Below are 24433 nucleotides of genomic sequence, written 5' to 3'. Positions count from 1 at the left end.
CAATCCAGCACTTAACAGCACGGTGCAATATGCTAGTAGGCAGGGCATCAATGGAACGCCATAACCAAGTGGCCGGCATAGTATACAGAAATATACGCTGACCTCCTCAGTTTGTATGTTCCTAGCTGTGCCTTACGATCATCTGGTCAGCTACTCCTGACTCAACCTAGGCACCGCCTGAAGACTAGGGGTGATCGGGCCTTTGTCTCTGTTGCACCAAATCTCTGGAATAGTCTCCCCGTTACCATGTGTGCCTCCGACTCCATTCAATCTTTTAAAGCACGCTTGAAAACGTATTTATTCAAACTGGTATTTCCGACATGCTAAACTTTACCTCTCACTAATTGCTGTATCATTATTCATTTTGACATTTTCTGGATAATCTGAATTTTCCCTACTTCTATCTTTTAATGCTTCTGTCTTTCATTTAATCTAATTTGTTTTAATGACTTACTGGTTTTGTTATCATTAACTGTTTATTGTGTTATTGTGAAGCACTTTGGTATACCCTTGGTTTTAAATGTGCTATACAAATAAACCTGTATTGTATTGTATTGTATTGTATATTAAGAAGTATACGAGATCAAAATGGGAGACGCCTCTTAGGGTGGTCGAGAATAACTGAGCTAAGATCCTGTGGGACTTCCAGATACAGATGGACAAAATGGTGGCTAACCAACCGGACGAGGTAGTGATAGACAAGCAGAAGAAGACGGCTGTAGTGATAGACGTAGTGATACCGAATGACAGCAACATCAGGAAGAAGGAACACAAGAAGCTGAAGATATACCAAAGGCTCAGAGAAGAGCTCGAGAAGATGTGGAGGGTGAAGGTAACAGTGGTCCCAGTGGTAATTGGAGCACTAGGTGCAGTGACTCCCAAGCTAGGCGAGTGGCTCCAGCAGATCTCAGGAACAACATCTGCGATCTCTGTCCAGAAGAGCGCAGTCCTAGGAGCAGCTAAGATACTGCACAGGACCCTCAAGCTCCAATTGCTCTGGTAGGACCCGAGCTTGAAGGAAATAAGAACAGGGCCCTGTTGGAATACTACTCCGTTTCCAGCAGAAGAGGTTACTTGACTAGGATGTGGGACCTATGGAACCTTCGATACCCAGCAGACTGACAGAGAAACAACTAATAGCTTGGTGTTCCAACATTGAGTAGAAGGAACTGCTTTCACAGCTAGAGATCCATAAGGTATATAGCACAAATGCTATGGCAAGGGAGAGCCAGGACAACAGGTCAGGCGGGAGATATTACCTCCACCCGAGATTGAGTACCAGGCCCCAAGTACGATGGAAGAAGGAGCACTGAGTGCGAGCGTAGCTGACCAGAACGAGAGGATCATGGTGAAACTGGAAACCTGGACCCTCTGTAGTTGGTTACCAAGACTACATGAAGTACCCTCTGAAAGTCTACTAGAAGATGTGAATGCAGCACTAAAATTCCTACTGCAAACAGCAAGCTGCCCATATCTGACGCCTTAGAAACTGCCAAGCAAATACTCACAGCCTTGGCTAACCACTTGAAAAGGTATAGCAGAGAGATAGAAGGCAGGAGAATAAACCAGCTGTTCTCCACGGACACATCCAAGGTGTACTCTCAATAGCAAGGGAACAATATAAGAACAGCGTCACCAAGGCTGGAGACGGAGCAGTATTGGAAGAGCATATGGGAGAAGGATGCAACTTAAAGAACAATGATCAGTGGCAAGTGGATCTAAGAGCAGTATGAAAAAAAAAAAACGCTTGGACACCGCTAGCATAATTGACAGGTTTTTGACGGGGCTTCCACACAAACGCAAAGCAGGAGATGAAGCATCGCCAAAGATGTTTCCAAACCAACCAGCGCGAACATTTTTCTTGTAAAACAAAGGGGGGCCTAGCAAAAAAAGTTTGAGAACCACTGTATTAGAGGAACTTAAGCAATGCCACTCCCTAAAAAGCTAAGAACAAATAAATACTGCATATTTTAAAAAAAACTTTTAGAAGTGAGTTTGCTTTAGAATGAGGTCTTCCCAGACATAACGCTATTTGACCATGCTAATGTTTTATGACCACACACACTTACACTGACACACACAGTAGTTTAGCCCCTAATGAACAATTAGAGATAAGAGGCTGGGCTTTTAGTGCTAATGTAGCCAAGGTAGGGTAATGTGATGCCTTTGGGTTGATAACACTCTGTGGGTGTGTGTTTTCTGGTGTGTGCAAATGCATGCGTGTGGTCTAAAAACTGCCCAGGCTGAGAAACAATCATAGGGAAAAAAAAGCTGCATTAAAGTCCAGTAGAAAAAAAAAAGAATTATTAATCAATCCAACAAAACTGTCTTTCATACTTTTCAGTGTTTCAGCAAAGTAAATGAGTTGTGCTGTGTCTATAACAGTTTTGATGTTTAATTCATAGTCTGCTGACTTTTTTCCTTTTAATTACACTGTGATCCCTATATGCAAAATCTTTAAGAAATAATTAAAGATAACGAAGAGAATAAAAAAGGACAAAGAGGACTGGCTGGAAAAGGAAAAGAAGAAGATAATGTTAATAATGCTCAGTATTAAGCAGTAGACACAAAGTTGGAAGGGTGGAGTCAAGGGCAAGCTTAGAGGAGCAGTGTACTGAATAGGAGGGAGGCAGGCAGGCTAATGTAATCAAATGCCATTGATTTAGTTATAGCTATAACAGCTTCAGTGCTGCTAAATGCAGCGTCTAAATGTGCATCTGGATATACTGCAGAGAAATCTTGGAGGAAAATCTTTTACATTATGTTACTGATGTTTATCATATTCAGATTCTAAAATCAGCTCAAATGTGTGTGTGTGTATATATATATATATATATATATAAACATTTGAGCTGATTTTAGATATATATGTGTGTATATGTATCCAAATTGGATACATACTACCAAATTAGTGCTCAGATGCAGAAGTAAAGAGATGGATGATGGTTGCTTAAAAGAAAATGTAATGGTGTTATGAACTGCAGTGATAAAGACCTGTGATAAACAGATGCTTGAGAGTCTGCTGACTAATCTTATAGAATGACTGCCCTCTGGAGGACATCGGCACACATTACTGCATTGAAATAATCTAGTCTCTCTGCACCATAGTTTGTGCTTGGTCTTCATTCTCTCTGCTCCTCTTTTGTCTTTTCCTTCTACTTCCCTTCACCCCAACTGGTTCTGTATTAGATTTCTCCTGTCTGTAAGCCTGGATCTACAGGAGATTTATTCCTGCTAAAAGTTTTTTTGTTTTCCTGCAGTGTCATCAAGTTGTTGGTCATAAGGGAATGTTGGGTTTCTATTGCAGAACTACTTTTTAAAGCTGAAATAACTAAAAATTTCCATTAAAACGAATAAATTATCGGCCAAAGTGACAGGCTTTGGTGACACAGGCAAGGATGGATTACTGTGACTGTGGGTCTTAAACACAAACTTGCCATGGGTCCTTGTTATCTACTCATGCAAATACCAGGCACAACATATGCCCTTGTCAAAAGACAGTTTTATTGCACATAACAAGGCAACTTACATCCACATTTATCTTGTACATATAACTCGTGCAGGACAATTTACCCCGAGGCACCAACAGGAAGCTTTCAATAGTCTTAACTGTGTAAGTCAGTAAAATGTTAAATGCAATCCAAAATCAAGCACTAAAGGTGATGACAAAGGACACAGATGGCATAGTACTAGCAGTGCTGCTCTATTGCTAATGCTTGTTTCAAAGCTAAAGTCCATCCATCCGTTCGCTTCCGCTCATCCTTTTCAGGGTCGCCGGGGCGCTGGAGCCTATCCCAGCTGTCATAGGGCGAGAGGCGGGGTACACCCTGGACAGATCGCCAGTCTGTCGCAGGGCTTCAAAGCTAAAGTCCTCCTGTTTATTTTGATACATTTTTTGAAAATCCCTTATATTAAAAAAATAAAGCAATGATAATGCACCCAACTTAAGGTAAAAGCCACTGGCTCCAAGGTATGTTCCCAGTTTGCACAAACAGCAGTCTGTCCATAGAAGCAGTCTGTATTATGTTCCAGTTATACAGAATAACTGGAACACCGTATGGGATTGCACGGCTTCAGTAACAAGTTAAGATGAGAGCTTTATTTCCCTTCTGGACATTGTAAAAATTGTTAGACGTACTTACACAGGATTGTGTGTCAGTGTTTTGGATTATTTTATCATCAAAGTCATCCATGTCCACAGATGTTGTCTCTGTCTGCAAACGGAAGGCACAACTAACATGCAGCATCAAACTATTCAGCCATGCATTTAGCTTGCCTCAGCTATCAGTTAAGTATGAATGGCCTATAAGTATGATGCTAAAGGTTAGTTTGTAAATTACTTCACACTATTATTTTTCTAATGATACTTGTATAAATAATTAAATGCAAAAACTAAGGGCAGAATTATAATGATGTCCATGCTGTTTTCTTATTTAATAATTCAAACATACTTCCTGCACACATATTGCCCAGGAATGAGTCTCACCTTGGATTTCCTCCTGTTGAACTGGAAGATACCCAGGAGGCCTTTTTTTTCTGGTCTGTCCAAACTGCCAGTACTGGAGCGAACAAAGTCTAAAAAAGTAAAACAAGAGCAGGAGGAAAGTAATGTAAGCACCTTATAATTAAAGAAAGGGAGGAAAGAAAAAGGGAAAGACATGGTTTTTTCTGCATGCAAAGGTTAACGAAAAGGTTAACATATGGTTATAGGGTTAACAGAAAAAAATAGTGTTTTTTTTAACAGTCAGTCAACTCTAAATATTACTCCAAACAGATACCTTTGTTTTAAAAGCAATAAATTAACCTTCCAGTTTTGCTCAGAAGAGGGAGCTGCAGCTTTGCTTTTCCTCAGGTTCACCTCTACCCAACTTTTATAATCAGCTAAGCAGTAAGTAAGAATGTGTCGTGATAAATCTACAGACTCAAGGACTGAGAGGGAAGGTAAACTAACTATCAAACATTTAAGGGCTAATACTCATAATTTGGGTTCTGAAAAGAGGCAGAAGCAAGCCAATTTATTAATAAAGCCTTTAAAAATTGTATGCATCGATGTTCACGCAGGTTAAAAAAAAGTACATAAAGCAACAAATGATTTCTTTTAATATGGCTGGTTAATGGTTAATATCCAATGCAGCAACAACGCAGGGTTAATAAGCAAGCAGCGATACATTGGGTTAAACAACCACATGTATTTGAATGGTGCCAAGGCTAAGACACACAATATATACGTCTAATACCTGTGTAGTTAAGTGCAGGGGCAGAAGCCATTTTAGGCTGGAAAGCTGTAAAACATGATAAAGTTTAAAAACACAAACGTCATTAATGGATAACTCATCTACATGACAGAGCGGCTGTGCTTGTGCTTTCGTGTCACAGCACAGCCGATGCGCTATGTAACTACTGATTCACAAGAGGAAGTCATTTGTATAATTGCCTCATAATAATGAAAGTAAACTACATTACTACTATGTTCAAAAGGGTAGGACTGTGTAAATGTAACTGAAAACATGACGCGGTGATTTGGAAAGGATTCGAACCCTACAATTTACCAAAAACCTTTTAACATACCAAATGCTAAGAAAGAAACGTTTAAAGGGAAACTGGGTGGCCTTGTTGATTACCAAAATCTTGCACAAGAGTGCTTGACCATAAAAGTGACATAATGTTCTACTGTTCCCTTGTCACATCACTTAAGTGATAAAATACACGTTTTTACTGTGAGATCACAAGAGGACCTTTAACTATAAATACCAGTGGGTGTGGACAATCGCGCAGTAAACAACCATAACTTCATACTACATGAATTATGTATTAATACAAAGGCCGTACATGATTCATAAAAGCTCGCTATTTCAGCCGTTGTATGGACAGGATAACAGCAGATACTGTGAGACAATAGCAGGGCAAGCCAAAGCACACACCAGTATCCACGCTAACATCCTTTGTCTGCTTAAATTTCACATCATCATCTTAAGTGTTACATCCTATGTTTACCAGATAGTTTTATTCAGCAGAGCAAAGCATTATTTTATCTTTTAAAAAGTTAATACAATTTTGAATATATGTACAGACACTTGCTTTAAAGTGACTGGAGATAGAGGTGAAATGTGTAAGATTTAGGTATGTGCTTAACAAGTCCCCTAGAATTTTAAACGCTCTTTTTCTACAACAGCAGTCACCTAATGTTATTATGCGACCTGCAAAAAACTGGGGCTACAGCACGGACAGAGGGCTCCAACCCTCTTTCTCTCTGTTTTAGACATAGTGCATTTGAGCAAGGTGGAGAGCAAGCAGCTGACAGATGCAAAAATCAGCACGGCTGCACAGTACTTTGATGAAGAAAACGATGAGCAGTTGTACGTCTGTGGTGTCAGAGTAAAGTGGCATATAACCACGTAACCAAAGTGATGTGTAACCACATGCAGCACAGGAGCGTGAACGCTAACCTGGAAGGAAGGAGGGTTACCGGTGCTAGTACTGTAGACTTTAGCCACATTCAGGAAACTAATCTGGCAATCTGTGTCTGCTTAGATATATAAGATTTGCAACATTATAGATGGCACAGACATTTCAGTGACATCTAAAACAAAATACAATTATTAAGGAACCCGATTAAGAGTTTATCTAAACAATGTGAAAATTGAACAACTGAGATTTATTCTCAAAGACAGTTATAACAGATGTATCTACTGAATATAGGATGCTAACCCGTCTATGCTAACCTGTACCTACAGACAGAATAACAGAGGGGTAACTTGTCAGTAGTGCCTTAAACATATATTCTTTCAACTTCTGTGGTGGCAACAAGTCTTCCAGTTTGTGTAGAAACCTTTGGGAAATAATTTGGTAAACATAATTTCCTTAGGGATTAATAACGTATTCTGATTCTGAAAATAGACCTTAGCTCCATTTCTGTGAAACCTCTGTAAACTCCTAATAACTTTAAAGTCGCTCAAGTTCATTTTATCATTATCATTATTTATTTATTTTATTTATTATGACAGGTAGCTGACTGCTGTTACATTTACAGTCACAAGGTAGTACGTTCTTATCAACTCTTATCTTCCATTCACCTTTTCCCTCTGCGTTCCTCCCATACAAGCCCCAGATAAAATTTTGCCTGACCGACATGGTTCACCGATGGAAAAACAGAGAGGAAAAACCTTTTATTAAAAATCAAATCCAGAGAAAAAAAATGCCATCCTGTCTTCCTTCTCCTGTTTCCTGATCAATGTAGCCATTACAGAGACTGTAGCCATGTAAATATGGTTAGTGATATGTGTGTGATATGATATGTATATACGTTTGACTGTGAGATTGTGCAGCTTCTCCATTATAGCATTACACAGATTAATGAATAAATATTTCCACATTAAAAGCATCAAAAGAAAAAAGTATCATCGCTTAGGATCTGTATCATCTTGCGTGCTACTGGGAAAACAATACTAACAGAAATTTGACATATTTCACAAAGAGCAAAGAGAAATGAGGTCAGGCTTACCTAGCCTCTGATCATGTACGTAGAGATCTTTGATCCCGAGTTCTGCTAGAGTTTTGTCCAGCGGTAACTCTCGTTGGCTGATGCTATCCTTCAGCAGCAGGACACGTGTAGGGTCGAACTCACACTTGTCACAGATGACTGGTATCAGAGCCTGGAGCGATATCAAGGGGTTCACCCGTACTACGGCCTTCTGGTTGCCATGATAGTTCACCATCAATCGCACAGTTTTCTGATACACAGGGGAAAATGATGGAGAAAATTAGACATGCAAACAGCTGGATGACATTAAGAGCTAATCAAGGATGAATCATCAAGTCAAGAAAAAGGATGATGTAGTTAAGGGAAAAAATACAACAAAGTTAACTGACTGATAAAATATGCTAGCCTAAAAGACATACTTAACTTATATTTATACATATATATATAAATATATTTAAATATAGTCATATTTCTGATTGATGTACAATAGCATATTTTGGTTTAAAAATATAAAAAGTAGAGGAGAACACACAGAGGATGACACTGCAATAATAAAGAAAAAGAAATAACAATAAAAGAAAGAAAGCACAATTCTACCACAGTACTATTGGCAGCCTCTTTCGTGAATGTACCAAGCTTATCAGCAAATTGTGGAAGAGGTGCTAAGTTGTTATAATTTACCCATTATATATGAAAATGTTCAGGTTGATGGTCATAGGTTTTCCAAAATAAACAGTATTTTAAGCCTGTGACATGGGTATATTTTAATGTTTCTGCTAATATGGTCACTAGATAGATGGTTGAAATACTCGAGACTATCGGAAGGTTAAATGGAGACAAAAATAAATTTCCCATCTTTGTGACTGAAGCAATTTTTCCTAACCAAGAATAATCAAATTAGCAACCAAAACAGGTAACTGATAGTATAATGTAATATTAAAATAAGGTGCAAAACTGACATATTTGTTACTGGTAGCCATTTCCGTGTAGTTTTTCTGGTGCATCGGGAAAGGACAAACAGTTTATTTATCGCTAACTATTGTTCAGTTAATCAATTTAGTTACATAATTTCCTAAAGGATTAATAAAGTATTGTGATTCCTTACTTCTGACAATTTTATAGGTAGTACACTAATTTTAAATGTTTGCATTTTACTGAATTTTGTTTCTAACATTTTGAACACCCCATTCATATCAACAAAACACATTTCAATAGCAGTGTGAACGATATCTTCCATAACCGTAGACTTTATTCCTGGGCTAACATATTAGACTACTGGGTGGATCCAATACACTGGCAATCGAAACAAGCTATTTAATTTGAGCTGTTGAAATTGGTTACATAATGAGAAGATGTGAGATAAAACAGAGAAGACCAATGACTGACAGTGCTGTCTGAAACAGTGTCAGCCTCTGGCTTATGGCCAGGTGGGGTCAAAGGGAGAGAGAGCAGCCAGTGAGCCCTGAGAAGAGCAGAGAAATAATGCATGGTAACTAAAGGTAAGGTACTCATCAAATATTCAAACGGTAGGAGGAGAGTGAAGGCGAAGACAAGAAAAGGCAGAGAGAAAGAGATTGATGCTGAATAGAATAAAACATCCAGACAGACAGTAAGGCCGAAAAAGCACACTAGACTTAAAATCAGTTTATAAACTCCTATAAGGGACTTCGAAATGCTGGCCAGTTTAATACCAACCAGCTTCCTACCTTAGAAATGGCCCTTACAGGATTCACTGGCCATGCTTTCTGCCAGTGGTCAGTGATAAAAGGCAGAGAGGGACAGGCATTACATAAGACTTGCAGTGAATGCAAATTTGATTTGTGAAAACATGAGATAACCCTTTGTGCAATCAAAACAACACAAATCCAAGCCAGGCATAAAAAAGAAAACATTTGCAGGTTTTAAATATGCTGTAACAGTATAGTCCAACATATAAAGCACATATGACAAAAGAGGAGGTGGCTCAAGGTGTCAGGATCCACTGCAACTCACCTCTGGCACTTTGGGTGCTGGTCTGCGCGCCACTTTCTCCTCCAACACTTTTTCCTTGATAAGCACACAGGCCACATTAAGGGAGCCCAACAGTGCGTTGGGCTTGAAGCCCAAAGACCGGCCCTCAGGAGACAGAACCTCCAAAGTGTGCAGAGCTGGATTCAGGTGGTAGCGACTACACAGCTCGACCAGCAGATCCATCAGTGCTTTACTGAGAGGGAAAGAGAGAGATAATAGGAGTGAGAGGGAAAGTGTGTGTGTGTATGTGTGTGTGAGTGTGTGTGTTTAAGAAAGAAATGCAGAAGGAGATGAGAAGAGAAGAAAGGGAGGCAGGACAAAAGCTAGGGTTACAAAGTCTTCGAAGCTTAGCTGAAGTAAAGAGAACGGAATGAAACAATGCCACACTCTCACTTGATGCACTTCAAATTGTTAGAAACAATGGGTGGTATTTTGATCTAAGCCATTTCCACAGACAAAATACAGATACAATGACAGCAGCAGTGATTTAAATATGAACATCAAAACGTTGCCTTCATCTTAATTCTTTCTGTACAAATATTTTTCATTCATTTGAGGTTGATTGTATATTAGTAGCACCTTTTTCTGAGAATGTTCTTATCCATTTTAAACCCCTACAAAAATCCAGGTTATTGTTTAATTTTGCCAAACTCTGACTGAAAAATAACATACTGTATGTGAAGTAGAACTAAAACCTGAGCGCGTCCATATGCTCTATAAAAGGTAAGGTGGTTGCTGAAGATTTCACCTGTGCAGTCCATCTAAGAGTCTTTACAAAAAAGGTAGTGACAAAGCACTGGGCATAAAAAATAATACCTCTGTCATTCACTTATGCCCATTGCTTTGTGTGCCTGTTTGGATTGTGGTGCTCATGTGGAGGCCTATAGTACTACTTGTCAATCCTCACATAAAGAAACCTAGAAACAGTCTCCAATGTTTTCTGGGAACAGAGATCAGATGACAGAACTGACAGAGATACTGCTACAAAGAGCACCATTGACAATCACTAACACATGGATGCAGACTGCAACTAAAACCAAAAACAGACCCAGTGTCTGGTGTGCTTCTCGAGATTCATTTCATACAAAACATGCCAAAACATAATGACTATCTCTAAGTATTTACTCTATTTTTTTCTATGTATTTACTCTAGCACTGAATATATACCTCCCTGGTTCACATAGGGTCATTTTTAACCATGTTATGGTCAAGCATTACTAAGCTGTAGTTTCAAGTACCTATCGTAAATATTTAAAGTGTGACAAATTACATTACGAGGGTGCACAGGGCATGTAGATCATTCATGAAGTGTGACACTGCGGTCATAAAAATAATATATTAGGTGTAATAATAAAATTAATAAGAGCATGACAACAAAAACACACAACCAGATAAAAACTAAATAAGTAACTAACTGCCTAAGCAACAGTATTAATTCAGTAATAACATATACTATCATGCCTGCATTGTAAATGCCTAGTGCAATATCTGCACCACATTTTTCGCTATTTTTAAATCCTACAAAATAAACCTGCTCGTGGTGATTGATTATAGCCAATGTCCTAAAGCTTGTTTTATTTTGTCAATAGTGAGATCATGTTTATTTAACGTGACTACTCGACTTTTGTAAAATAAGTTTGTGCTTTAAGAGAGCAGCAAAGGTGCGTCAACTAGAGCAAAGCCTCTGAGAGTTTCTGAGTCCTTTGTGAGGCACAACTTCCCTTAATCACAGGATTAATAAGGCAGGAATGAAAGTAAAAAAACAAACAAAGACTGGAACTTTACATTGATAACTGAAGTTTATGAGATCAGAAGAATGCAAAGATATGCCACATCTTTATTCAACCACTGTTTCACTTATTTTAAAAGTAGAGAATTACGTCATCTCTGGTATAGTCATGACTGGAATGTGTTTAAATGAGACAGTCTGTCTTTTAAGTTCACAAAACATAAAACTAAAAAGTCCCAATCCCATAACTGTAAACAAGATAAAATTATATGTTGCAATGTGCTGGCACATTCCTGTATGTGCTATTTTTAGTCCTTGAATTTAATCACTAACTAACTATCACTATAGAATATAACAGGTGATATAAGTCTATGAGGAGTCTGCACTTTGACCTTAGGGTGGAGATAGTGAATGAGCCTTTGTATGAATGATTTGTGTTTACCCCTTTGTCATTGTCATAGTTTGCCGAGGCAAACTGCGTGGCGTGCGAAGAGAGGACCCAGGTGCAGACATTCTCAAACTCAAACTTAACTGATGATGAACTGTTTATTAAAGCAGGCAGAACGGTACAAAATAAAAGGGCGAAAACAATGCAAACTAAGCAATAACCTAAACTGGGGTTTAGGTTGAAGAACATGAAGAACCCTTGCAAGTAGAAAACATAGGGAAACGCTAAACATGGCAATGTGGTGAGGAAAACCTGAAAGCAGGACATGGCAAGGGAAAACGCAGACGATCCGACAAAGACTGAATGAGAAGGCACAGACTAAATACACACAGGAGGCTAATGAGAGAAGTGGGAACACATGAAGGAAACAGCTGACACACATGAACATAACGACGTCACAGTGGAAGAGTAATACTAGACACAGGAACACAAGACCTCTTCAAAATAAAACAGGAAACATAAGACACAGACATGACAACCTGAACTTGACAACGTAAGACACAGACATGAAACACATGAAGGGCAAGGGAGACTTAACAGGGGTGGAAGACACAAGGGGAATCTAATAACAAAGATCTAGAACAACCTAGGCATGATAAAAAATGAACTTAGAAAACCTGAAGAGCTTAAACATAAACTAAAACTCAAAACGCTGGGTCAAAAGACCCAGGATCGTGACAGTCATAGCAACAGGTTCTGATGTTTTAAGCAGCATTGATCATAATATGACCATCTTCTATTAAACATAGAAGGTCATACAAGGTCTTACCTTCATAGTGTCATAACAACCCGTGGTTTGTGCAATATTTAAAAGTGGAATGGGGGGCAGAGCCTTCAGCTTTCAGGCCCCTCTTCTATTATACTAGTTTTGCATGTTAGAAAGCCTCCATGACAATAATATGATACATAGTTTTTCTGGTGATGAGCATACAGAGGCATCTGATGGTGATGCATTCTCTATATTTATTAAAAGAGTCTCTTGTTGTTTTATACAAGATAGACATCCCCAAATTTCTGCCCTAGAGACAATTGCCTCATTAGGGACAGAGAGCACTAGCAGGTCAGCCACTGACTCTCTGGGACAAAGCTTGTGTTGGAAATTGGAATGGAACCCCCCAACGAGGCCCCGCTGGCACAGCGAACAAAACATGCACAGGAGCAACAAACATACAGTTTTTCTGGTGACTGAATGAAGATCAACCTATAGAATCACATCGCAGAACTAACAATAAACTAAGGTTAGATTCGATTTGTATTTCCAGATATAAATAATAAAATAGCTACAGATATATGAAGATTTTATAGTCAAATAATATGAGATTAATGGGCAAAACTTTTGGTCATGACACATGTGACAATAAAATGAACAAATCAAAACTATGTTTGATATGTGCTTGTGTGGGCCTATTTTTCTCACCTTCCATCCTCAGTCAGATAAATCTGGTTGCCCTGTGGCAGGGTTAACTGTAAATCCACTGTGGCCCTCAGGATGTTCTCCTTGGCCTCCATGCCTGATGTCCCTCCCCCATCAGGTGTAGTGGTTCTGAAGATATGGCGTGGAGCGGGTTGAGGGGCCGGTGGTGGAGGTGGGGCATGGGCCTTCATCCTCCTTCTTGGTGATGAAAGTTGGAGAGATACACAAATAAGAATATTTTTTCTTTTTCAGGCCATCCTTTTCATATGATACAATACTTTAAAATTTCCTAATGACGTATTTATTTTTATACAAACAAATTATATATTATAAATGTCTGTTTCCTCTGAATCATTACTGGGGTTTTTTCTGAAGTTCAGTCAGTTGCACAACATGACAGCCTATGAATACAAACCACTGCTACCACATCAGGGGCAGCCGGAATACTAATGTTGACTTTTTTTCTATCTTTCTGTTTCTGATTATGACATAACCTTCCCTTCATTTAGATTACATAACAAACTACAGACACGCCAAGATGATTATTTCGGTTATCAAGATCTCTGAGCCTTTTGGAGCTGTTTAATCTATCTGGTCTATTGCCTCTTTAATATCACTCCTACACTCCTACAATCAATGCCTGCTATCAAACAGCTTTCCAAAGGCAAATTAACATCCCTGCTTTGACAGAAACAACACCCCTCATTAGGGCTGGGCTATATCATACCGTTCACGGTAATACCGGTATAATGTTGGGCAATGATAGGAAAATGAAATATCGTGATAGAATATGGGTAAAACGCGCATGCGCAGTGCCTATGTTTACATACGCACATGGCGGTGACGCAGAATGAGAAAAGCGAAAGCAGATCGTTAAATGAAACGGATGAACCAGAACTGGTTTGTAAAAATGCTGCAACTTCAGTGGTGTGGAACTGGTTTAGCTTTCGTCCGTCAGATACACAACAAAGCACTGTTTTTGGTAGAGCATGCTAGTGGGCCGTCGTTATTACCGTGTTGTTTGGAAAATACGACACACTTAAAATCAATCCTTTGATTTTTCTGAAAATCGACAGCGCCCCTTATAATCCCGTGTGCCTTATGTATGACTTATGGTTGTGTTTACTGACCTCTAAACGATTTTATGTACACGGCGCTCGAAAATCTGTCAAATGTTTTAGTACAACTTTGCTAAGCTACGAAGCCGCACCGCTTGATGGATTGTCGGAGCATTACGGCATCGTAGGCAGGCGCCTTGCGGAGTGATACGTACTGTGCTTCAACATAATATTACCGTATTGTGTGTGTATAACTTCTTTTTAAGTTTTGTGGATATTATACATGGTTATGCTGAGGATATGTCGGCCAGTTTCCACTGGAAATGCCTTTTGGTTAAACTGTCAGCAAGGAATTTGCACTGTTACATTTTTATATAACTTTAATGCACATAAAAAACAGCTGCTTGTTTATGTGAAAATACATTGATGGGGTTTTTTGCACTAATAAAGTTGTGGAGTTGTAAAGTATTTTGTCTAGTGTCAATTATATCGTCATTTATATCGTTATCGTAAATTTTTCAAATGTATATCGTGATAAATATTTTTGGTCATATCGCCCTGCTCTACCCCTCATCCATTTTTATTCCACCCCTGAGGAGAATGTATAAACATATCTGAACATATGAATCAACAATGTTATAAACAGTAATACAAAATACAAAATTGGGCTGACAGAACTGTAGCAGCGTTGAGAAAATTAGAAATTCTATTGGGTTTTTTTTTCTTAACAGAAATAAAGGAAGCCATAAAGTACTGAATGGGCCAGGGTGCAGACCACGCATCATTGAATCTTTTTAAAATACTTTTATGAAAATCACAAATTAAAAAAACAAACGCAGATGCAAAACATACTCCAGCCACACAGCTCCTCGTGAGCACTGTGACAGATGTCAATGACAAGCTCCTTCTTGTGTGTTTGACCTCGGCTAAACATAAACTGTACTTGCCCTGACAGACACAGCTGATTAGACAGAAATGAAACAGTTCATTCTCTCAGCAATGACAAGTGCCATATGATTAAGCACACACTCACTCTCTCAAGTATTAGCCTTGGATAAGAAAAGAAAAAACATCCCACTCACATCAAAAACAGTCCTTGTGCTGATTAAGTGTTCCGAACGTGTTATATATCAGACTGTTTAACTCTCGTTCCAAGGATTCGGGAGACACCCCGAAGAATCAGTGTAAGCATTTAATTGTAGACTCCGAAGTTGTTCAATCCAGTATTCTCGACGTTATCCCTGCCCAGTTTAAAGACAGCAAAATGAAGGACGTTTGCACATGGACATAGCACAGTGAGTGGACTCTAACCTGGCTAAAGTTAACCATTAACAGCTACGTCACATATCAACTAACTCTCGCCCAAAGGGTTCATAGAGTCATTGACTCACTATCCAGTGCAGTGAGAATGTTTCACTTTTTGGAATCACAGTGCACGTCATTTCTAATTATTGACTAGAAAATCTCTGACTATATACGCACCTAAAACTGTGTGTAGTGATGAAAGAGCAGACTTACAGACCTGTAACTGTGAGAGACTTTTTGCATTTTCCTGTTAAGTCTAAGTCTTTTAAGGTAAACAGCACAGGGCTCTGTGGAACTGTGGGACTGGGTCCTGGCCAGGCTTAACACAGGCAGCTAGTATCCTCCTCTCTCTTTCGCTTGCTGTTTGTCTCACCGTAACATTTCCCTTTCCCTCTCTCTCTCTCGCTTTTCCTCGCTCAAACATGTACAAAGACTCCTTTAGAAGAAGCCTAGTCTCCCACAGAGTTAGAATGAGCGTAAACAGAGAGAAAGAGTGGGAAAGTAAAGAAGCACCAAGGAACGCAACGCAAAAGGAAACCCAGCTCTGGCACAGGGGGGCAGTAAGTGCTGCTGAAGAGACTAAGTTACAATGCTCACACACATACACACCTGCACACACAGAAAAGGTTACTAATGGATAGTTCATTTTACTTGACAAAACAGCATTAACAAGGATGGATTTCTTTTGCTGGCCTCTATTACAATTCTTTTAAAAAATTTGTCCACAATACTTTCTGCACAGGAGTACACATCAGTTTCCCTTCTAATAAAAATAAGTCTATAGCAATGTATTCACATATATAAAAAAATTATTGGTTTATACAGCAATGTCAGAAGTTTTTAACCCTCAGCATCAGCCGGGCTCCAGTCTACGGTGCATCTGAAATTAGAACATGTGGGCAGCTATAAAAAATTACCAGAAGGCACATAAATAAATATTTGAAAACATGCTTTACCTCTTCTATAACCTGAATATTACTATGCTCAATCTTGATCAAGACACTTGGGTTAAATCATGACTGAATGTTAAGGCATGACTTTGTGTGGTGGCACACATATTACACTACAAAATGTAAACACTGCCAATGTGTACGTCAGAGTTAAGATTATTCCTGTTTGGTAAAAAGATTGCATAATACTAAATACACACTGGAGACCACCTTCACTTTGTTTTTAAATAGGGGAGAAATAAAGGTTAGACAATGTATCATTTATCCTTATTTGTCAGGGAAACACTGAGTAAATGGTCCCACGTTCCAAGATCTTATCAACCCAATATCCAAATATACTAGTGCATGACCCTAGTATATTATCCTCTATCAGAACCATCAAAACACATTTTGAGTGGGTTGAGCAGGTGACCCATATGCCGAAAGGCTACTGCACGATCCCTGGCACACTTCTTTATTTATCTGTTAAAAAAGGCTTCTTTTACATTTAATTTATAAGAAAAAAACATTAAGCTTAATCTAGATAAAGCACAAAAAGTATTTTTATGTTTTGTATGTCTTATCAGAATTAATCATTTATATTTCTTTCATGTATTTGTCCAGTAATCACACATTTGAAAAGTCAGACTTACGTTTTCACCTGATTACGCAATAGACACAGAGTGTGCAGCACACATCCGGGACACTCAGGTTCTCCCTCCACACATGCATCTAGTCAGCATACCCTTTGAGTGTCATGGTGTCCCCATGGCAACCTATATTTACACCACTTGACTGCAAAAGAAGGCAGATCTTAGTCCAGTAGCAGCTGTGGATTGGAGAGGCATGCACACCCAGGGTGAGTGACCCGGAGAAACACCAGTGAACAAGAGACAGAGTGTGGGAGACTGAAATTGGACATATGAGCCAAGTAAAGCATTTGTTTGCAGTTGCTAGTCACAAAACCTTCTAATTCAGCATATGTCTTGATGCTCATATTACTATCAATGTGCTTAACCCCCACCGCATCTCAATGTCAAGTAAACCGAGTCTGGAAATGCCAGCTTCATCCTCTATATTCACAGTCTCACCGCTGCCCCTCTCACTACAGCAAAGTGAAAATTACAAAGCATAGAGAAGCAAATGAAAAAATGTCAACATTTATTTTTGAACCTCTGATTTTCTTAACAGACATACAAACAAATGTGTTGCCATAATAATGGTCTAGGCTTGCAGGCAGCATACAATCATTAGCTCTCCTCAGACTGATAAATCATATCCAGTTTTACTGTCTCATTTGCACAAATGCAAAATATTTCACTAAATTTGCATACAAGCTGTAACCTTATTACATATTATAAATAGCCCTGAATTTGCAAATAGTCTGAGGCTCCAGTGTTAATATTTTTAGCTTGTATGAAACTTTAATTTACCTGATTATCAAGTCCTGACTTCTCCAAAAGAACCAAGTTAGGGCTCTGCAGAGTCTGATCAACATGTGTGCAGAGACCGTAATAACCCGTGGGAGATTAACAAAAAAAAAAAGAACACACACACCACACACACAACACCGCAGGTGCTAAATGATTTGTTACTCATGGGATCAATTAGGTTGCTTACACTCTTAAACAGTTAGCTAACGCAATAACCTCAGATGGAACCAGCAACCAGTAATCCACGGTTGTGGTCAAACTGTCTTTTTTTTTCTTAGAGAAGGACGGACTGAAAGGCAGTCCTGCTTAAATTCTTTAAATGCTAATCAAAGCTGGTTCAGTGCTTGAGCACAGGATGTACCAGACCAGCTTTTACAAAAGGATAATACCATCCCACTGCATTAGCTACATTTAAAAGTTATCAATATTTTATAAATGTAACAATTATTTTCTACAGTTAGACTGGTGCTAATTTATATTTAAGTATGGACAAGAGCAACTATTCGTATTGTAACAACCTTTTTGTTTCGCTGCTATTTCTAGCATGTAAGGGAAACAATATTTTTTTAAAAGGTTGATGTTTTTTATAGCCTGCATAAAACATGGCAAGAATGCACAGGACAAAATATTTACAGCTGTCTCTGAGTGATCTTTGGGACATCACAAATTCACCACAGCCTTTTGCATGTGCACGCGTTTAGCACTGCTAAAGTATTCGTCTGTCTCCTTTTGATTTTTGCTTCACGTCATTCCTTGACCTCATGGAAGACCTCAAGGAAAAAATGATTAGGACGTAGGATGTAATTTCCCCAACGATTTAACCACAACCCAGAGTATTTATTTCACAACTAAAGAGAAAAATCCACCTACTGTGGATAGCACCACTACACATCAACCCTCTTTTTTGTATTCATCTCTTTTGACATATATAGTTATCATGTCTGCTTGTGACCAGTGACTAAGAGACATGCTGTAAACAGTTTAGCACAAAACATGTACCAAGACAACCACAATTCTCCAAATACAGGAACAGGAAGCTGACTTAACAGACTGTCTGCAGAGCTGGAAAAATCATGCCAGTTTTTTCCTTTTCTTATTTGGTCTTTTTTGAACATTTATTAACTGGCCTGTTCCCAAGGGCATTTCACTGTGTTCCAGCTACATTGTGGTAAAGCTCACGGGTGGCAAACAGACCAACAGAAGTAAGAAAACAAAAAAAGACAATAAATGGTTAGTAAGAAAGAGAGAGAAGAGGGAATCTCAGGTGGCACAAAGCCTTGTGTCGAGGGGGGAACAGGGGGAAAGGGAATAATAAGGGTGGAGCAAAGAGTGGAATGTAGAGGAACAACAGCAGGAAATAATAATTAGTTTATTCTCTATTCCCTAAGCTGCTGCTTGTTCAATTAGAGAGAACTCCTGCTGGAGTGACAGGAAGAAAAGAAGAAGCAAAAATTAAAAAATATAAATATATAACACAAATCAATGTAAAGCTTCAGAAAAGCTGAAAAGTGAAATATTATCACAGCATTTGTGGGGAGAAAGTACAAAAGCATTCATTCATAACTTTTGGCAGAAAGCCATGCCTTAAAGGAAGGTTTGCCAACGTGAAAAAAGACTGCATGCGCTCCCTTCTGATACCCTTTATGTGTTTAATAATAATAGCTTAAAAATGTCACATGTTGGTAAATTACTGATATGATTACAGGTTATTTCTTATCTTTCTCTGCAATGAAGGCAAAAGCAGGGAGAAACATTCCAAGGTTAAACATGTGCAAATCTATCACATTGAACACTCCTCTGCTTTATCACATCAGCTAGATGAATCCACCCAGTTTTAGTCACACACATGCAGTCCGTCTGTCTTCCTCTGTGACAAACACACATACCACAGAGACTAACATATGACAGCAGGCTTCCAGAAATAAATCTGAGCAGTGCATAACAGCTGCATAATACAGGCAGATACAGTGTACTGTAGATACTGTCAAATATACAAGCACTACTTTGTTGTAAGGTGTCTGCTAGTGCTTTTTTTGCAGGGGGAGGGAGGGTGGGGGCAGAGGTTGACAAGTGGAAGAAAACAGAGTGGATAATGTAGTGAACCTAAGGATCACGATAGTTTATAAATAGGGCCAGTCTAGATGTCTGAAATGTCACTGATATAACGAAGCATTGTGCTGGAGTAACTATCTTATGAGCATAAGTGCTGCCTGATAGTGCGCTGCCCAAGGACCGATTAATTTCATCCTACTGTGCCTGGCCTTGTAAAATGCACTGTTGTTGTTAATTAAAGGAGTAGCACTTCCAGTTAATTTAATTAATAAGCTAACTACTTCACATAAAGATTATATGCCAGTCTTGTGCTTTTGAGCAAATATATTCCATCAGCGTGTGCTGAACAGGCTTGCAGAAGCACTGCATCCACACCCTCTCTATTTTAAACGGGATGGCCTGAGAGCTAGATGCAGACATTACCAGATACATACTGCACTACTGCCAACAACGCATAGCCTCAAACGCAACCCTCTCTCTCCCATCTCAGCTTTCATGAGTTAAATTTAACTCATCATAAAAATAACGTCCAGCTGTTACCATGTACGCCCTTTGCTAAATATGCGCACTGTATAGGCTTCCGAGCAAAGACAAAAAGAAGGGAACTCCCTTAGTCAGCAGCCCTGAGCTAGTGGCCGACCACATGAACCTTAATATTTTATGAAGTGGGTGTGAGGTTTGGAAAGGTTACATCTGCTTCTGTCTTAAAATGATCTGAGACACCAGCTAGGAAAAGACATACAGTATGCTAGCTTAGATTACTCTTAGTCTATCTATACGTGTGCAACACAAATGGCATTCAAATGCTATGCAAACAGTCAAACAGTAAGAATGGCATTTGAGTTCAGCGGACACAACTTCAAAGTAACGAACATTTTTGACTGTAGCTAGGCGAGACCTCTCTTCATATACATCACTTATTAGCTCACACAGACATCCACATAGAACAGGACAGGCAGCGTGACATGCAGTAATTACCTCTGGGTGTGTGTATTTGTATGCATGCATACAGAATTTATCTGTAAAATCTCCAACCCCATCTTCCTGGGGGTGTGTTTTTGATTGGGCACCAAAACAAATAAACCAAAAAAACTGCAGATGTGTTTAAAGTAGGATGTGTGGCCCACCAGCGATGAAGCACATGGCAGCACAAATCTGGACGTTGACGGTGGTAAGGCTGTTTTATTTTTTTTGCTCTTTGCGCTTCAAGAGGCCCTTTGAACAGCTAATAAGTGGGACCAAATGTGAGGTTTGGGTGGATGATTGTTACTGGGGACTGAACCATGTGACCAAAGTAAACTCACAAGGTTCTGACGTCACATGCATCAACGGCGTCTCAAGAAAAGAGAAAAGAATTCTTATTAAACTTCTACCACCTCAGTAAAACACTTTGAAGGATGGAAGAAAAGAAAAAAACAAGTGGGGAATTCTGTAAATTTGTAATTTACTTTAGTGGTTCTGCTTTAATTAATTCTCCATTTATTTAAGCCACTCTGCTGTTTCCTTATTGCTTCTGTGGGGTCGTGTACTAACCATAAGACCATGAAATAAAGCCATATTAAACAGACGCTTCTGCTCTCAACCTCGCTCGGCACACAAACAAGTACAGAGGCAGTCGCTTACTGACACACAAACACCCCAGGTCCAGACATGCAGAGGAAAACACCAGTGTGCTCATTAAGACTTCGAGAAAGAGGACTAGTCTGGTATAAATACAATGAACACACACTAAAAAAAGAGGGTGAGGTTAAGTAATGAAAACTATTTTGCTTCAGATAAGGACACATGTTGTCGAATGTTCATCCTGACTTTTTGTAACGTTCTCACTGGGAAATCATTTGTTTCTATTATTCAATTCAATTTCATTTTATTTACACAACAACTGTCATCTATACATCTTATATTGTAAACTGCAGACCTCACAGTATTACAGAAACAAACAAAAACAAGCACAAAATAAGCCAACAACAATCAAACGTTATATTCATGCCTAATTAGACTTTCTTTAAAGCTTAGGAACTAAGGCCTTATTCAGTCCAACTTTGCACTACTGATAAAAACAGGCTTTGTAAGCACTGATACACAATCAAACATGCACATGCTCAGATTTCACTAGCCAGGTACAAAAGTTTAAAAAAGAAAAAAAGGAAGAAAAACAATCAACGGTCTCTTCCCAGACTGTTTGACTGTGCTGCATGTTAATGCAATTTTATGAGCTGTGTTTCATGAGGGCGGCACTATGTAGTAAAGTAGCTACTCCCTGTGTGATGACGAAAGAGAGATCACAGAACAAAAGTTGTCAAGGTAGATTTAAATGGGAATACCTGTCACATAAAGAGCAGATAAAAAGCCATTTTGCTTCCACTGCCAGCTACCTCCGTGACCTGTGCGCTTTATAATTTGGCCAACAAGCACTTAAGAGTCTGGATTCACTGTAATTAAGAGTATCTGGTTAAAGGAACCTTTGCTTTAAAGGTCACAGCAGGAGAAAAAAGAAAAGACCAAATTTTTATTCACCTCATCAACACTATCAAGTGTTGCTGGTATTTCCCCTGAAGAACATCACATTTTACTGTTTATACGATAGTGAACTATTACTACATAACTACGGCACATGGACGATGGCATTTTTATGGTGTCCCGCTGAGTAAAAGGTATGACTCATCTAAATTAGATCAGAATTGACAAGGTCAACGACAGGTGCTCTCAAGTACACAGGTATGACCATAATTAGCACCCAAGTACCACATAATGATGCTGAAGGACAGAGCAGCTCACCAGGACATTGCACACTAATTTTCTTTTGCTGACCACCCAGTAAAATACAAAACAAAAAAACAGACACTGACTATTATGACATATTATTAAAAACATAGGCAGATGAAGGCTATAATTTGGCCTTTTATATCTTGCCTTTCTACCCCTGGACAACAAAAACAAACAGACTGGTAAATATAAATCAGCAATACTGCTTTTAGGGTGGAAAACACTTACTTTTATCCGCTTGTAGCACAACAACATGTGAAAGACTAAGACCTGCAGTCATAGTGTGTGGACTCTGTCGTCAACAATAGCATGTTTTGGCATTCAAATGTACAGTAGATGATAAGGAGTTACTTGGTATGATCTGTTGGAGTGTGCCCTGATATAAGTTCTCATAACATGTAGGATAATCAGGTTGCATTTAGTTTATGTTTCGTTTTAAATGGCAGGCTCAATATGCAACTGGAGGCCCCACCCAAACTACACAATTAAAAGGAGCCTTTGGAAAGTACAGTTCACAGTTGTTGCTGTTCCAGCACCAGATCTTCATTAATGTCTCTCCATGAACCACCAAGGACACAGTTAAAATATTATGTGCTTCTAAGCCGCTCATGGTTTTTTCTATGTGTGTGGCAAACAGACTGGGCTGCTGGAACACTCTCTGTTGTCGGTGCTGACTATAGGCTGTGTGTTATTACTGGGCAGTCATATACACTTGAATGGGCAACGGGCCTATCTACAATAATTCATTGCCGTGAAAACAAACTTATAACAAATAGCACCCTATAATATCGCGGGAACATTAGAACCGAACCCATTAGTAGGTTATGGCTTTCATAGTAAGATTAGAGACTGTTATTCAGCCAAGACGAATTCCCAGCTGACATTATTACAATTATCCAGAAACTTACGTAAACAATCAGAAGAAAAAACACTCACACGAACTGAGTTGTAAATAGTCTGGCGTGTCGAGTGTTTGTTTAGAAATGGGCTACTTACCCTAAAGGCGGCTTTGAGGACGCGCTCATCGCTGAGACTGCCTCCAACTTGAGATTAGCGGGGCTCGCTCCCAAAATGCGCTGTTACTCAGACTCGGTGGCTAACCATGATGTTGTCACCTGCGAGTTTCAGCATCATACTTACAATAATTTATAGTCGGCAAATTTTCTAGTATAACTCTAACAGGGAAAAACTGTCTATAAGAGTGCACAACAAGTGACAGTGTGCAAAGATGAGTCAGTCTGCTGTGAGCTGAAGCATACCGGCCGCAAAGTGTCCCCGGAGGCTAGCAACGACCTAACAACATTAACACTATTGCTCACTATTTTTAAGTTATAGTCTATCCATGCTGAACATTCTTACTGAGTCATTCGGACTGAGTAACTTGTCATATCCACTTGTTGTAATCTTCGTATCCCTTCGCGAAGTTGTCAAGTCAACTGAACCATTAAAAAGACTACCGGGATGTCCTTCCAAACTAAAGGTTTCCTTTTAAAAACGCTCATTTCAAAGTCTTTCCGTCTTTGTGCGACTCTAATGAGGGATATATATTAGCTCCACAGAAAACATCTACGTTATAACTGTGCTATTTTCCCTACTGTACCTCGCGTGAGGACAGTCTTGTAGCGCTTAAAGAGCATCAACGCTTTTATTTAGAAAGGAATCCCAAGCGATTTCCGTTATCTACATACTCTTACTTTGCCGAGATTCTCTTCAGCCCGCTTTCGTCAGCAGATCTAATGTCAATCATCCTCATCGGGACTTCATTCAGCGCCAACTGGAGAGCGTCGGTACAAATACCGTATAGAAATA

At 39.1% G+C, this 24433-nt stretch overlaps 1 protein-coding gene across 9 annotated transcripts in view; it reads right to left on the bottom strand.

Annotated features, from left to right (window-relative positions):
• cobl (cordon-bleu WH2 repeat protein) overlaps nt 1–24179 on the bottom strand; it is a 62141-nt gene extending 37962 nt beyond the window's left edge. The window contains exons 1-8 of one of the 9 annotated variants that reach the window (XM_005949596.2): nt 23984–24178; nt 23621–23739; nt 13085–13279; nt 9473–9683; nt 7502–7730; nt 5238–5282; nt 4487–4575; nt 4143–4214 (exon numbers count right to left, since the gene is read on the bottom strand). In XM_005949596.2, coding sequence (XP_005949658.1) covers nt 4143–4214; nt 4487–4575; nt 5238–5282; nt 7502–7730; nt 9473–9683; nt 13085–13279; nt 23621–23649 — 870 coding nt within the window. In that variant the 5' untranslated portion in view covers nt 23650–23739; nt 23984–24178. The other 8 variants (XM_042215216.1, XM_005949594.2, XM_005949602.2 and 5 more) reach the window with 8 other exon arrangements.
• Nucleotides 24180–24433: the final 254 nt, after the last annotated feature.

Source organism: Haplochromis burtoni, unplaced genomic scaffold (genome assembly GCF_018398535.1).
Source record: "Haplochromis burtoni strain Fernald_Lab_line unplaced genomic scaffold, NCSU_Asbu1 Contig_683, whole genome shotgun sequence".
Classification (NCBI taxonomy): domain Eukaryota; kingdom Metazoa; phylum Chordata; class Actinopteri; order Cichliformes; family Cichlidae; genus Haplochromis; species Haplochromis burtoni.
This window is presented reverse-complemented; position numbering and strand designations above follow the sequence as displayed.